The following is a 16,884-nucleotide window of genomic DNA, read 5'->3' as shown; positions in this document are numbered from 1 at the left end:
TGGTCAGAAGTGGAAAGACCACTGGGAGGGGAGGTAAGGATAACAGAAAAAAGTCAGTTTAGCAGTATGTAAAACTGAGATGGAAACAGCTAGAGGTGGGGTTATGTAAAATATGAACTGTTCATCAAGTTTACATTGAGGCTGGCAACCCAGGGAGCCACGAATAGAGTGCAGGTGCTCAGTGAAGTGGTTTCCCAATCTACTAATTAAGAGAATGGTTGGCCATGTTGAGCTATCAATCATAGCTGGGGTATTGTGAATGGTTCTGGTTGTCACACTATTGGAAAGACATGGTTATGCCAGAAGAAGTGCAATGGAATTTTTTCCCCAAAGATTTCTAAAACTAGAAGGCATATGTTTAGGTTAAGGGAATTGGGAAAGTGAGACAAGAAATAGCAGATGAAATTTAACTTGGAGAAATGCAAATTGATGCATTTTGGGAAGTTTAACCAGGGCAGGGCATGCATAGTAAACAATGGTGCCCTGGGAATGTTGGAGAGCAGGAGATCCAGGGGTATAAGTACATGGTTTCCTCAAAGTTGTGACTCAGGTAGTCAAAATGGTGAAGAAGGCATATGGCATACTTGTGGATGGTGCATTGAGTACAAGAGTTGGGACATGGGTCACACTGCACCTGGAGTTCTTTGTGTAGCTCTGGTCATTATACAATGGGATGGAGAGGGTGCAGAAAAGATTCACAAGGATGTTGCAGGGACTAGAAAGTTTGAGCTATACGAAGGAACTGGATAGGTTGGGACAGATTTCTTTGAAGTGAAAGGGACTCAGTAGCGACCTTGTGAAGGTGGATTGTCACAGGAATTTTCCCATCATCGGGAGTGTAAAACTAAGGAGTTTAAGGTATGCGGGAAAAGGTTTTAAGTGGACCAGAGGAACCATTCTTTTTCTACACCGAGGATGATGGGTAAATATAATAACCTGTCAAAGGAAGTGGCGGAGAAGAGGACAATTAGAACACTGAAAAGAAATTTGAACAGTGTCAGAAATTAAAAGGTTTTGAGGAATATGAGATAAATTCAGATGGATGGGACCAGCTTAGAAATGCACCTTGGTCTAGCATGGACAAGTTGGGCTGAGGGCCTGTTTCTATGCTATAAAACTCTGCCTTGAACTCTGACCTGGCACAACATTTGAGCAGAGTTTGACTGCTCGGCACCTGCACAACACTTGAACACTGCGCAGCAATCTCAGCCAGCACAATACTCCCACGCAGCCGACTGGTCCAAGCACACCTGACGATAAAATACTTACAACAGCTACAATTAGCATTTGTTCAATGTGTTGCCTGCTGGTCTTAAATGTTGCTATGTAGTTTGGAGGTCGGTTTGACTGGACTTGGTTTGTGCTTGATACAACTTCCATCTGATGATGCTGTTTGCTGTTCAGCTGGTTTTCCGTGCTCTTGGCAATAGTTGCTCCAGTAGAGAAAATGAGAGTGATGTGTTAACTAACGTGACACTCCAGCATTTTATTCCCAGGATATAACAAGCATTGGCGACCAGCAAGATGAGTTCCAGGAGGGAATGCTCGAAGATCCAGAGCGTGACCTTTTTATCTGGGCAATATTAACGAAACGCAAGAATCTGGCTTCTATTTTCTGGGAGCAGGTAAAAATACACTAGAGAAATTTTAATGGGAGGCAAGGAGATGGTAGAGGAATTGAATGAGTATTTTGTGTTGTCTTCACTGTAGAAGACATTAGTTACACACCTGACTTGGATTAGGAGAATGGGAAAAGGAGTGGCAAATGAAATATAATGTTGGTCATGGACTTTGGTAGAAAGAATAAAAGGGCAGTTATTTAGATGGGGATAAAATTAAAAATTTGGAGGTGCAAAGTGACTTAGAAATCCTTGTGCAGGGCATCCTAAAGGTTAACCTTCAGGTTGAGTTGGTGCTGAAGAAGGTGAATGCAATGTTGACATTTGTATCTAGAGGAATTGGATACAAGAGCAGGGATGTGTTGTTGAGGCTTATAAGATACTGGTGAGGCTTCTCAGAGTATGGGGTACAGTTTTGCGCTTCTTATTTAGGAAAGGATGTTCTGGCATTGGAGAGGATTCAGAGAAGATTTACAAGAACGATTCCCGGAATGAAAGGATTAGCAGACAAAGAACGTTTAATGACTCTTGGACAGTATTCCTTGGAGTTCAGAAGAATGAAAGGGTCTTCATAGAAGCATTTTGAATATTGAAAGGCCTGGACTGAGTAGATGTGGCAGTTGTTTCCCATGGTAGGGGAGTCTAGGACAAGCTGGCACAACTTCATTAGCCACATCAGATGGCAGGTCGTTCCATAATCCCACCACTTTCTGAATGAAGAACTTCCCCCTAAACCTTCCCCCCCTTCAACTCAAAACGATGACCTCTAGTATTTATCTCCCCCAGTCTAAGTGGAAAAATATCTGCCATCAATTCCAGCCAAATGCAATTACCATCACATTTCACTGTGTTGTCAGGTTTTGTGTCTTCTACAGATATGGAAATTGTACCCAGTCGACCTCTAGTTGTACAGTACATTCCCTAATCCTTTCTAATCCATAGTCCTATCCAAATGTCTTTAAAATACTGTAATCCTACCTGCACCTACCACTTCCTCTCTCACTTTCTTCTTTGGACTCATTGCCTTCGGACTGAAAAACTTACCCCTCAAGATCTCTTTAAATCTTTGCCCTCTCACCTTGAACCCACGCCCTTTGGTTTTAGACTCCCCCACAGTGGGGGGGGGGGAGGGGAAGGCTATTCACCTTATCAATCCTGGACTAGTGAAGGTAGGCATGAAGACAAGTCCCCACCCTGTGTTACCTCCTTCAGGGAACTACTCACTTGTACCCCCAGGTCTCTGTTCTACAACTGTCTCCAGACCCTGTCATTTACCATGTCTAACCAACCTGGTTTAATAAAATTCAACACACTGTGCTTGTCCAAGTTGAATTCTGTTTGCCATTTCTTGGCCTGCTTTCCAAATTGATCTAATCTCCTTATAATTGGACATCATTATCCATAGTAACACCAATATTGGTGTCATCTACAAACTTGTTGACCAAGCCATTCTCATCCAAATCATTAATATATATAGGACGAACAACAGGGACCCTGCATCTTCCCTGTAAACACAGTGCTCCCATCAGGAAGGCCCCTACCCTCACCTCTCTGCTTTGGATAGGATTGTTTAATTTGCAATGCTTTCGTCCACTCGCCCCTTCCCACTACTCGCCTCCCTCCCCGGCATTTATCCCTTAACTGCACCCTTCTCACTCCCCATCACTCAGGATATTACCAGAACTGAGGTGGATAGGCAAGGACATTTCTCCCTAGAACATGGAGTGTGAGAGGTAACCTTATGGATGTATATAAAATAATGAGGAGCATAGATACAGTTACCATTCATAGCCTTGTCTCCTGGGTAGGGTATTCTAAAGATCAAGGCCATAAATTTAATCTGAAAGAAGAAAGATTTAAAGGAGAATTTTTCACTCTGATGTGGAAGAAGCTGCTGTAGGAAGTTGTGGAGCTGGATATAATTATGACATGTAGTAATTTTGTGCAGATACATTGTTATGGTAGGTTTTATGGAGGAAATGGGAGCAGCACAAATGAGTGGATTTCCATGCTATGGCCCCCCTACACCGAAATAGGTCCAGCATTTGTAAGTTTTGTTAATAGTTGGCCACTGATAATGTTGGCAGAGTTGGGAAGAGCTGGCCAGAGGTTTGGGCTGTGTTAGTTGACATGACTTTCATGATGTGCTCTGTCAAGCAGGTCATACACAATTCACCTGTTTGCTTTGTATTGTAGGGCATGGACAGTATTGCTGCCTCATTGGTTGCCTGTAAGATCCTGAAGAAGATATCCTCGGAAGAGAATGACACAGACCTGAGTGAGAAGATGGAGGAGCTGGCCCAAGAATATGAGGATCAAGCCATTGGTATGTTGAACTCTCTGAGATGCTTGAGGTGGGGGGGGGGGGTGGTATTATGCTTCTGTTGTGGCCCCGAGACAATCCCATTCCAGAAGAGAGACCAGGACTAGAGGGCACAGCCTCAGAATGACAGGGCACCCCTTTAGAACAGAGATGAGGTTTCTTCAGGCAGATGGTGGTGAATCTGTGGAATTTGTTCTCACAGACGGCTTTTAGAGGCTAAGTCATTGGGTGGATTTAAATTGGAGTTTGATAGGTTCTTGATTGATAAAGGTGTCAAAGGTTATGGGCAGGAGAATGGGGTTGAGAGGAAAAATGCATCAAATTCATGATTCAAATGGCAGGGCAGACATGATGGGCCAAATGGCCTAATTATGCTTCCATCTCATGGTCTGATCTTTTGTCAGAATACATAGCACATTTCTTGGGAAGAGATCGTTGGTGGCAGCAGTTGTTCAGAGTAAGACGAGCTGATTTCCAGTAGCCAACCATCTCTGGAGATGAATAGTAAATGCTGAGCTGGACAGAAGTAGGAGTATTTTTAACAAGCAATCCCATGGTGGGCTCATTCAGAAGGCCATGAGGCTTGGAAATCACAAAAACTTGACTGTGTGAATTCGGACAAGGTTGGACGTGTTGTGAATAGTGTAGAAGGTTGTCATAGTTTTCAATGGGATAGAGACAGGATACAGAGTTGGGCAGATAGAGTTCAATCCAGACAAGTGTTAGGTGATACTCTTTAGAAGGTTGAACTTTTTAAAAAGTTATTTACAAATTTTTAAGTCAAACAGTGCAAAAGGCAAAATAAGTCTCTGAAAAAAATAGTAATATCCATCCATTAATAGTGATTGCATGTCTAACTATGTACCTCCCCTCCACCCCCTCCCCCGAGGGGAGGAAAAAAGAAAAAGAATAGAGACCAAGAAAACAAGTTAGTTTGAGACTAAACTAAAAAGAGAAAAAAAAGAGAGGTTGTCAGGTCTGCACCGTCCACCCATCGGGTAAAGACAGGGCACACCGAAGTGAGGGAGGAAAAAAAAGATTTACAGCTACTTGCCGTAAATATGACTGCCAAATATTGATAAAATTGCCATATTTGTTCCTCAAACTGTAAATGATTTTCCCAAGAGAGCACAACTTTGCATTTCCATATCCCATCCTGCCATCCCTAGATGGGCATCCGACTTCCAGGGAACCATTACCCATGTCCTGGCCACCACCAATGCAATCTTTACACATTGCGTTTGCAATTTAGGCAGGCATTGTAAAAGGTCCTTCACCCACAATGTTTCCCAGTAAAAACAGTTTTGGGTTTTGTGGAAAATGTTTTCCTATAATTTGTTCTAGGATATCCCTAGATATTCCCTAGGCCTCACCTTGGAACATCACCAGGTTGAATGTAGAAAGGTTCCCACCTCGATGCCTTATCTAAAACATTGGTCTGAAATTTATGATTTAAGTTTATTCAATTTTTGTGGCATGAGATATAACTGATCCAAGAAATTATACTGTACCCATCTAACATTAACTGTATTTGTCAAACTGTTGCGACATAGATCAGACCAGCACTGTTCTCCAATTATTATGTCCAAGTCTGATTCCCACCTCTGCCTTATGTCACTCCCTTTTAGGAGTCTTTGCTTGAAATAGGAAATACATTGCTAAAATAAATTTCTTTATAATCCCCTGGAAGATTGAACTTGACAGTGTGTGTTAATGGCAGGATTCTTCTCGAGTTGGACAAACAGTGGGATTTTGGGATGCATAGATGCACCCAGGTTGCCGCGCAAGTTGATAGGGTGGTTGACGAGACGTATGGTGTCCAGGCCTTCATTAGCCTGGCGATTAAGTCCAAGAGCCATGAATTCTAAAACTCTAGTTGGACCACACTTGGAGTTTTGTGTTCAGTTTTGCTTACCTTATTATAGGAAGGATGTAGATGCTTTAGAGAGAATGCAGCGGAGATTTACCAGGATTGGAGAACATGACTCATGAAAAAAGTCTGAGCGAGCTAGCGATTTTTCTCTTTGGGGTGATGATAAAAAGCGTCATAAAAGAGGTGTACAATATTATGAAGGGCATATTAGAGAGGACAGCCTGAACCCCTTTCTAAAGAGGCAGTAACCAATATTGGAGGATATCTGATTAAGGTGAGTGGAGGAGAGTTCATGGAAGGTAGGTTTTATTACACAGAGAGTAATGGGTGCCTGGAATGCATGTCTGGGGGATGGGTGGTAGTAGGAATTGGTACAGTAGGGGCATTTAAAGGGCTAGTGGATAGACACATGGATATTAAAAAAATAGAGGTTTATGGATTGTGAGGGAGGAAAGGACTAGATTGATGTGGGGAAGATTAATATGTGTCAGCACCAAAGTGTGGGCTGGATTTGTAGTGTGCTATAACAGTGTATCTTCTAACCTCAAAATTTACACTGATCTCTGAGCTGTGTTGTATTTCTACACAGATTCACTGATATAGCAATATGACTACCTTGACAGAATTGTATTCTATGATTTGTGTAGTTATTCCCCTCTCCCTCTGACCAAAGGGCTGTTCACCGAATGCTACAAGAAGCACAGCAAACGAGCACAGAAGCTGCTGGTTCGGGTTTCTACTGGCTGGGGAAATACCACGTGCTTGCGGCTGGCATTGGAAGCTGAGAGCAAGAAATTCATGGCACTTGGAGGTGTTCAGGTCTGGCGCATCTGGCTTGCTGATTGTGAACTTGTCTTGAAGTGAACATGCAGGGACTAATTGAAAATCTCATAACCTCCAAGGATTCACGACTTTCCACCGCAATGCTGTCCAGGACCCTGTAGGCTTGTGTGAACTGGGAGACAAGCAGTATCCTTAGGACAGTCAGTCACGCAGCACAAAACAGGCCCTTCATCTGAACTTGGACATGTTGACCAAGTTGGCATTGTCAGCTCATTCCATCTGTGTGCGTTGAGTCCATATCCTTCCAAACACTTTGTCTCCATGCATCTGTCCAACTGTCGTCTGAATGTTGTTATGCCCACCGCTGTAACCTCCTCTGGCAATTCAGTCCAGTCCTCTGGCTGAAAAAGTTGCCCCCAGTTCCCTTTTAAACTTCTCCCCCTCACCTTAAACCCATGCTGTGCAGTTCTAGAATCATCCAACCTAGACAGAACATTCACTTCATACATACTTTTCATGATTTCTATATTTCCACTAGGTCACCCCTCAGCCTCCTTTACTCTGGAGAATATCCAGCATCTCCCTGTAATTCAAACTCAAAGTCTGCAGTCCTGTGAACATCCTGGTGAACCTCCTCTGCACCCTTTCCAATTTATTGACATCCTTTCCTCAGACGAGTGTGCCGAACACCTCCTTCACCACCCTGTCTACCTGAGTTACGACTTTTTTATTGGGCGGCACAGATGGCCTTTCCAGCACTAGCGATCGAGACCAGGGTTCAAATTCCGCACTGTCTGTAAGAGGTTTTTACGTTCTCCCCATGTCTCCCCTGGGGGCTCCGGTTTACTTCCACTGTTCGAACCCTACTGGGGGAGAAGATTAATTGGGTGTAAATTGTGTGGCATAGACTTGTGGGTCGAAATGGCCTGTTACCTTGCTGTATGTCTAAATTTTTAAAAATCTTTGCACCTGTACTCCTAGATCTCTCCCCACTACAACACTCCCCATGCTTAGACCTTTTATTGTGTAAGTGGAACCGACCCTGGTTTGATTTACCAAAGAGTAACTTGTCAGAGTTAAATTCTATTTGCCACTTGTTGGGCCACCGTCCCAACTGATCGGGATCTTGTTATAAACTTGGATCTCCACTGTCGTCACACTTTAAATTACAAATATTTCTTCTCTCTTTGCTCTGTTCTATCCACTAACCTTGCTCTCTTTAAAAGCAGTACAGTTAAACCCCCGGTATCTGGCACCTATGGGGATTGGTAGATACCGTAGACATGAACTTCCCAGTTACTTGAGATTGCGTGCTGCATGTTTGGTGAACTGACCCCTAGGGAAGATCCAATTTTAAACTTTCATATTTTTTACCTATTTACTTCCCACAATTTTTTTTGCCAGCTGCTGGTTGCTTGAATTCTGAATAACAGGTTTTACTATATTTTTTGTGAACTTCTCATCTTCTGGACTATCTTTCCATTCCTAACCCCACCGGCACGTGGCACAGGTAGTGATAGCCCAAGATGTTCGCTCTTTAGCCTAAAATTATTTTGCAGGACCACATCTCTTCTTGCTGATGTCACTGGTGCCAGTATGGGCCACAACATCTTGTACTCGCTCAAAGGGGGCCCCATCCTGCTGTCTCGCTTTGCAGCCAGGGAAACTACTACCTGTGGGCCTAATGTGGAGTCAGCTATCACTCATTCTCCACCTGACTTCATTCTTCCTCGCTCTTGGTGGTGCTGCCAACCTGACTGCTGCTGCTATCCCAACAGTATCCAAAGAGGAGGGTGGCCATAGGGAACCCTGGACTGTCTGCTGACTCCCTTTACTTTCCCTGGGCATGACCACATCACTGGAATCTGCAATACTCCCAGTGATCCTGTGTTGTCTAGTTCTGTGCATCTGTATGACTTGTGATGTTGCACTCTCCTGAACCTGCTTTCAAAATCCAAACTTCTTTTTTCATCCCTTCCTCCTGTATTCTTCTCCTCCATCAATCATTTCTTCCTTCAGATCCTGATGGTAACCCCTAGGCTGCTGGTGCAGTGCTGCTTCTTGCAGATTGTCACCCTGCTTCTACAGCCTACACTATACCCCATGCCAGCAGATCCACTCATTCTCCAGGGTAACATGTCCCTCCAGAACCTTCAATGCTTTCATTCACCTGTAATTTGGATGAGCAGTGTCTAATTTTCTGTCTGGGTACTCTCCAACCAGATGTCATTAACATAGGCTTCTCTGGTTTCTGCTGGTTACTCCCCATTCTCCCTCTCTTCGTCATCCCTCTGTCTTATTTGCTCCAACTCTCCACTCCCTTCCCTCTCCATTCACAGAGCTATTCCCCTTCCCCCTGTTTGTTGGTGTACCCTCCCTCCTTTATCCACCTACTACTTTTTGCCTGTGGTCCTTCCCCTATCCCTCTCAACCTTCCCACTCCCCTTCCTCCCCCAGTTTTATTCAGGCACCTGTCCTCATTTTGTTCATACCTTGATGAAGGGCTCAAGCCTGAATTATTGGTTATGTATTTTTATCTTTGTTATATAAAATACTGTTGGACCTGCTGAATTTCTCCAGCATTATGTTTTTACTCCAATCACTGTGTCTACAGCCTTCAGTGTTTTACACCTTCCATGCCAATATAACTGATTTATTTTCCTTTTGTTTGCAGGATTTGCTGACCAAAATCTGGTGGGGAGATCTCTCTGTGGACACACGTTTGTGGCAGCTGCTTCTCTGCTTGGTAGTCTGGCCTGTCATCTGTTCAAAGCTCATCACCTTCAGGTAGGGCCCTGATCACTCTTCCCATCATCTGCCTCTACCAACACCAGTCTTTGCCAATCTTCATCTCTGGCTGGCATCAAGAACTAGGAGAACAGTGGGAAACAGTGGAGAGCAGTGGGTAACAGAAAGGAAAATGGTGGGGAACAGATGGGGAAGAGTGGAGAACAGTGGGTAACAGTGGGAATGTGTGGAACAGGTGAGGAACAGGTAGAGAACAAATGAGAGCAGTAGGGAACAGTGGGAAACACATGGGGAACAAGGGAGAACAGTGTGGTACAGTGGGGAATAGGTTGGAAGAGGTGGGGAAAATGGGGAACAGTGGGGAACTGATGGGGACTAGGAAATGCAGGAATTGGAAATAGAATTAATTTCCATGAGTTTGAGGGCCCTTCAAAATTTATTGTGCAGGGAGCTCACCATGTCCCAGTTGGAGAAGGGCTGGCAAGATTCGCTCCCCTGCACTCAGTGACAGGGAAAGCCCAAGGATGCATGATGGATAGAACATGGTTCGCTATGCAGGCAGGATGATCAGGGAAGATGAGTATTCTTTCACTAAGGGAAATCTTGAAGCTTAATTTGAAGGAGCTGGCCTATGGATTACTTTTTAGTAAAAGCTTTTTTTTACGATGGGGCAGATCAGTCCCATGTGTTGTGTGTCTTGTAGCACATGGGAACTCTGAACTGCTCTCCACCTTCAGCATTTGATGTCAGAGCATGAGAGCTCAGAGCTAGTGATGTTACTGTGCTTTCACAGAGTTGAGAATTGTGTGGACAGTATGATTTTTAAGGTAGTGACCTGCAGGTTTAAGGTGAAAGGGAAAGATTTAAAGGGGATCTTAGAGGCAAAGGTAGTGGACACAGACAAGAACATCACAGGCAAAACCCTCCCCACCATCAAGAACACTGACAGGGAACTCTGCCATCAGAGAGCAGCAGCAAACATCAAGGACCCACATCACCCAGTAAACGCTCTGTTCTTGCTGCTGCCATCAGGATCGAGGTATAGGTGCTGCAAGACTCGCACCACCAGGTTCAGGAACAGCTGCTCCCCCTCCACCATCAAAATCCTCAACAACAAACTCAATCAGGGACTCATTTAAGGACTCTTACTTATGCAGTTTATTGATTTTCTTTTCTCTCTGCATTGCGCAGTTTGTTTATATTTATTTATTTGTTTACATGTGTGCGTATCTTCTTGAGTACAGTTATTTTAACACTACCATTAAGTGGTAATTCTGCCTCGCCCGCAGGAAAAAGAAACTCGAGATTGTATGTGATGTCATGTATGTGTCCTGACAATAAATCTGAACTGTAAACTTGTTTAACTTTGACATGAAGTGAGCTGCCAGAGGCAGTGGTGCAATACACAAATGTGGTGAAGAAACACAGCACATTTTGGGTTGCTGTGTGACCATTTAAGTTTCTCCAGCAATATTTGTGTTTTGCCCTCAAACCTAGCATTTGTTTATCTCCAGAGGCAGTGGTAGAGGTGGTTCCCATTAGAACAGGTAAGTGGGATTTGTGTCAAAGGCAGGCAAATGAGATGAGCACAGAAAGGCACCTAAGTCATCACGATAAGTTTGGCCTAAGAGCCTGCTTCCATTCTGTAGGCATCTGTGGTTCTAACGAGGGTGAATGCAATCCAATGAGGGTAAACTGCCACAGGTGGTTCCAGACCTGGCATTCAGTTTGAATTCTGACTGACAATCTACTTTTCATTTTAGGCAAGATGAACAAAGGCAAAAAGAGTTGTCAAGCACAGTTAAAGTGGAATCTCTGCAAAGCAGACAGCATTTTTTCTTCCAGTGAGTAAAGGCCACAGCTCATCAAATCCCTTCCTTTCTGCTGGGTGACTCAGGATTTTCTCTCTCTGTGCCTCTGTGTCAGGTGCATTTGATTTTGAAGGGGATAGACAGGTTGGATGCTGGGAGGATTTTCCCCCTGTAGGAATATTTGGACAAAGGGCCACAGTTTCAGAATAACGTGTACCCACTTCCATCTGTGAGGAGAAGGAATTTCCAATCTGAAGTTGGCCACTTTTTGAGATTCTCTTCCCTGGATATAGAGCCATCGAATATATTCAAGGCAGACATAGTTTTTCAGAACACGGGTAAGACTAAGATTTTGGGGATTAGGCAGGACCATGGAGACATTTTGAAAATGATCAAGCATGCTAAGGACTCTTTTGAAGTATAGATGTGATGGGATCAACATCTGTCTCTGGCACGCAGTGAAAAGCTGTAATTGGCAAGCCAGAGATGGGGCAATTCCTCCAAACACTGCAAGTCTATCCTTACCTTTTGTGTGGTCATGACGACAGCTGAAGTCTTGAAAACTGGCCGTTGGCTACACACAGGCCTCGATGATATGCAGGGTAAACATGAGCTTAGTTTGGACAGTGGCAGGGCCTCCGGACAGCTAGCTGCTGCTTTTGTAGGAGAGCCCCTACCTCCAGCCGAAAACATGGGGTGACATACCCACCTAGCAGAAGCAAAATCAAATATGAGGGAGAAAAGGGAGCTGAATAGAGGTGAGAAAGAGAGAGGGTCTCTTGCTGGTTACTATCATGTTGGCTGTGTAGCTGGAGAATGCCTCTCCACCCAGGTCAGCCATACAAATGTCCAAGGATTGAAGCAACATTCCTTGCCCATACAGCCTCAGTTGACCTGGGTCAGGCACTTGGGATAAGGAGGATAGACAATCTTTGCCTATCTTCAGGGTTGGAGCCCCACCCACCAATCTCTCAGCTCCTTCACTGAGAGATGCAGATGCTGAAATCTGGAGCAACAAACAATCTGCTGATGCAATTCAACTGTTCAAGCAGCATCAATGGGAGGAAAGGAATGGTCAACATTCCGGCCCAAAACATTGACATTCTTTTTTCAGCCCCCCTGCCCCCACCCCATTGATAATACATGGCCTGTTGAGTTCTTCTGCAGTTGGTTCTGCAACCTGGTTCTTGGATCTTCCAGCAGTCCCCTGGCACATAATTCAAGCTACCAACCTTAAAGTGCATGGGGAATCCTCCAAAATCAAATTCCTCCTTCTCTGCTCTCCCTTATCAGCAAAGTAAATGGACAATGGGACAGATGGAACAGTTGAGGTGAATGTTAAAGAGAGCAAGTTCAGTCCTTAGGAAAGCAAGAGAGGGAGATCAGATTGATTTAATGGCATATATTTTAATTCAGTGAGCCTGAGAGGTAAGGCAGACAAATTCAGAGCACGGGCAGATGTGGCACCAGGATATAACTCTAACTATCTGAGGGAGGTATAGGACAGGCAGCTCAAAGTTCCAGGGTAAAATGATAAAACTGAAGAGAGAAGTGGCGGACCTTTGATTAGGGAGAATATCACTGCAGTTCTTAAAGTTTGGCAGATCATCCAATGAATCTCCATGGAGGAACTTAGAAATAAGTTCTACTTTGATGGGATTGTGTGGCGGGCTGTCCAGAAGTTAGCAGGAAGTCGAGGAGAGCATGAGCTGTGCAGCAAGAAAAATAAAGTTATACTTCAGGAGATTCCAGCTTCGTTCTGATTGACTGGGGCTGTCACAATGCGAGGGGATGGATGGGAAGGAATATGTATGTCCATGAAAATGCATCCAAGAAAGTTTTCTCAAGCAACATGTGAGATGTTGAGAATTTATAGTTCTACTCAGTACAATGAACAGATTCTTACTTTCTGCAGCCAAACAGATACACCAACTACAATAGTATTAATTTAATTACCACTATATGCTAAGGCAAAAGGATAGATAAATAAATATTCATTGTTGCAGTCAGTGGAAGAAAAAAAGTGATGTTTCAACAGTGCAAACAGATCTTCTGGTGGTCCTGTAGTAGTTTACAGATAGGATATAGTCCAGGGAGGTTCAAAAGCCCAGATTTCCAATCCTCCTGTCTGAAGGTAGCAGCATGAAGATTTTGTGATCAGGGTGATGGGGGTACCTCATGATGTCCATGTAGAACATCCAATGAGAGAGGAGCAAGATTGAATTGTCAAATGGGAAATGAAGCAGGGTCATTGACTGAAATGTTTGGGACTAGTGATCATTAATTCTGAAAAATGTTAGGAGTGGTCTTCAAGTAAATGAAAAATTGAGGCAGGCTAATGTCGATGGCATCAGACATGAAGCCTCAACGGTTGGATTGGAAGAACAAAGAGGGATTGAGTGTATCAGGCAGCATCGTGGAGAGAAATAGTCAGCCAATACAGTAAAACCCCTGGCATTTGGCACCGACGGGGATTGGTTGATGCGAGATATGCAAGTTTTCCGGTTGCTTGAGACACACTCTTACAATGCCTAACTAAAGCACCAGCATTTAAAAAAAACAGTTGGAAAGAGAAAAGACAGTGCAAAACGTAAAGTAATTTGAAAAAAATCAGTATTGTGGTCCATAAATATGTAAAGTTAACTTAAATTAGGTAATGCCCATAACTGACAAAATTTAAATTCGAACCCTGGTCACTGGTGCTGTAACAGTGTTGCACGAACCTCTACGCTAACCTTGCTGCCATCATATTTAACCTCCCTGCCCCAAAGAGTAAAAACTCATGTAATAGTCGATCCCAAGTAATTGCCAACCCTCTCTTTTTTGGCCCAAAAATCATGTTTTCTGTATGAAAAGTCAACCCCCCCCCCACCTCCCCTGCCGCCCTAATTCTTGGCCTCAACCACCCAGCCATTTGAGTTGCTGACACCCTGAACCTTCACCTCGGCTGCCCGCCCACTGGAGCTTCCGGATGACCTAACCGTGAAACCTTCGCCTCAGCCATCTAACCCACTGCAGCTCCCGACATCCCAACTGCGAACCCTCGCCTCAGCTACCCACCCACTGGAGCTCCAGACACCCCGATTGTGAACCTTGATCTTAGCTTCCTGCCCATCCTAATTCCCACCCACGTGAGCATCCAACACCCGACCGCGGATCCTCGCCTCGACCACCACCCACCCGTGCTCCTGACGCCCCGGCCACAGACTCTCTCCTAGGACCCAGCTGCCCTCCCATCTGAGCAGCCAAAGCCCCGAACGTGGACTACTACCCAATCCTGGCCATCGAGCTGACACCTTGAATGACACAAGAACTTACTGCGGTCAAAAGTATGGCCCATGTAAAAGTCAACGCCCCCAAATTTAACCCAAAAAATCAGTACAAAAACTTGACTATTACGCAAATATGTACAGTAGGAGTTGAAATAGACTATTCATCTCATCGAGTCACCCCCATCACTTAATCATGAGCTGATCCATTTCCCACTCAGTCCCACTACCCATACATAAGCATTGATGCCTTGGCTAATCAGAAACCTATCAATCTCTGCCTTCATTACAGCCAATGATGTGGAGTCCATAACCACCTGTGGCAACAAATTATTCCACCACACTTCTGTTCTAATCGGATGCCATTCATTCCTGAAGTTGTGCCCTCTTGTCCTTGACTCTCCCACCATGGGAAACAACCTTTCTACATCTACCCTTTCAATATTCAAAATGTTTCAATGAGGTCCCCCCTCATTATCCTAAATTCCAACAAATACAGGCCAAAAGCTGTCAAACTCTCTTCATATCATGTCCCTTTCATTCCTGGAATCAATCCAAGTAAACCCTGTCCAAAATCAGCACCTCTTTTCTTAAATGCTCACAATACTCCAGGTGAGGTTTCACCAGTGCCTTATAAAGCCTCAGTATCACATCCCTGCTCTTGTACTCTATTCCTCTTGAAATGAATGCCAGCATTGCATTTGCCTTCTTCACTACTGACTCACCTTGCAAGTTTACCTTCAGGCTATCTTGCACAAGGACTCCCAGGTCTCTTTGCATCTGGGTATTTTCAGTTTTCTCTCCATTTAAAAAATAGACTGCCCTTTTATTTTTTTTCTACCAAAGTGCATGGCCGTACCCTTTCTGACATTATATTTCATTTGCCACTTCTCTGCCCATTCTCCTAATCTAAGTCCTTCTGCAGCCTGTTTTTCTCTACCTGCTCCTCTCCACCTACCTTTGTGTCATCTGGAGGGATATGGGCCAAATGCGGGCAAATGGGACGAGCATAGCTGGGCAACTCAGTCAACATGGATGAATTTGGCCAAAGGCTCTCATGCAATGCTGTAGAACTAAAAACTAGATCCTCTCTCTGCTCCATAGTCTCCATCAAACCAGTGCTGTCCCTCTCTTTGTATGTTTTATGAGACTGTGTGGAAAGAGCTTTACTCTGTCTCACCCTTCCTGTCTTGTCTGTTATGTCTGATTCTGATGTTCATTGAAACTGACTAAATAAATCCTTTCTCTGCACTGACATCTGTAACCTCAACAATCCAAATGGAATTAAGTGACGCAGTGTGTTGCCATTTTCTGGCTATCTTTTATGGATATTCTGGTTTCTTCACAGTAATGAGGAGGATGTGAAGCCTCTGACCTGTTGGCAGCAGCTGAGAGCATTTTACACAGCTCCTGTGGTGGTCTTTTACTGGAATGTGCTGGCCTATTTTGGATTCCTCTGGCTGTTCGCCTATGTCCTGTTGATTGATTTCCAAAGCCAGCCTTCTGGGAGGGAGTATCTTCTCTATGCCTGGCTTTTGACCCTCGTGTTTGAGGAATTGCGACAGGTGAGGCCTGAACTTACTGGAAGCTTTAAGTGATAGGATTAATCTACACCAAAGCCAGATATTAATCAAGAATTGTCAGTATGTGTTTGTTAGTAGGATATCCTGTGTTTTTTGAAGAAACAGCAAAATCAGGGAAGGGCAGCACGGTTGGCGTAGCGGTTAGCCCAACGCTTTTACAGAGCCAGCAATCGGGACTGGGGTTCGAATCCTGCACAGTCTGTAAGGAGTTTGTATGTTCTCCCGTTTCTGCGTGGGTTTTCCCCGAGAACTCCGGTTTCCTCCCAAACATTTTGAAACATACTGGGGGTGTAAGATGGGTGGCACGGACTCATGGGCCGAAATGGCCTGTTTCTGTGCTGTATGTCTAAATTGAGTTGAAACATTTATATTTAAATTTTAAAATGTTAATTAATTTTTTTTTTAATGTGTTGATGAAGGCAATTGGGGGCGTTATTTTCTCTTGTTGCAGTACAGGGGAATTACTTTTATGTAATAATGGAATAACAGTTCAGGATGGGGTTTTTTTTTGCTCGTGACCTCCATAAAACAGCTGAGACAATGGGTAAGGTTAGAATATTGCCTGGTGAGGGGAAATGGGATCAAAGTGTACCGATAGAGCTGAACAATACATTTAATTTTAATTTAGAGATGCAGCACAGTAATAGGCCCTTCGGCCCATGACCCCTTGCTATGCAAATTAACCTACAAACACATAGGTCTTTGGAATGTGGAAGGAAACCAGAGCACTTGGCGGAAACCTACACAGTGGTAGGGACAAAGAGCAGACTCCTCACAAACAATGCCAGAATCAAACTTGTGTCTCTGGCACTGTAATAGCATTGCACTGGCTCAAGGAGCTAAACAGCCCCTTGCTTTTATTTGCTGTTTTGATC

General features: G+C 44.1%; 1 protein-coding gene across 2 annotated transcripts in view; it reads left to right on the top strand.

Annotated features, from left to right (window-relative positions):
- The window catches only part of trpm2 (transient receptor potential cation channel, subfamily M, member 2), a 166,324-nt gene that overhangs the window by 78,246 nt on the left and 71,194 nt on the right, over positions 1–16,884 (top strand). For both annotated transcript variants that reach the window (XM_069934075.1, XM_069934074.1), the window contains 6 exons: positions 1,497–1,625; positions 3,816–3,945; positions 6,489–6,634; positions 9,273–9,385; positions 11,110–11,190; positions 15,775–15,991. In XM_069934075.1, the coding sequence (XP_069790176.1) occupies positions 1,497–1,625; positions 3,816–3,945; positions 6,489–6,634; positions 9,273–9,385; positions 11,110–11,190; positions 15,775–15,991 (816 nt within the window). The remainder of the gene's footprint in view (positions 1–1,496; positions 1,626–3,815; positions 3,946–6,488; positions 6,635–9,272; positions 9,386–11,109; positions 11,191–15,774; positions 15,992–16,884) is intronic.

The sequence above is a fragment of the Narcine bancroftii genome, chromosome 4, assembly GCF_036971445.1.
Source record: "Narcine bancroftii isolate sNarBan1 chromosome 4, sNarBan1.hap1, whole genome shotgun sequence".
Classification (NCBI taxonomy): domain Eukaryota; kingdom Metazoa; phylum Chordata; class Chondrichthyes; order Torpediniformes; family Narcinidae; genus Narcine; species Narcine bancroftii.
Note: the sequence above shows the minus strand (reverse complement) of the source record. Positions and strands in the feature narration are given on the sequence as shown.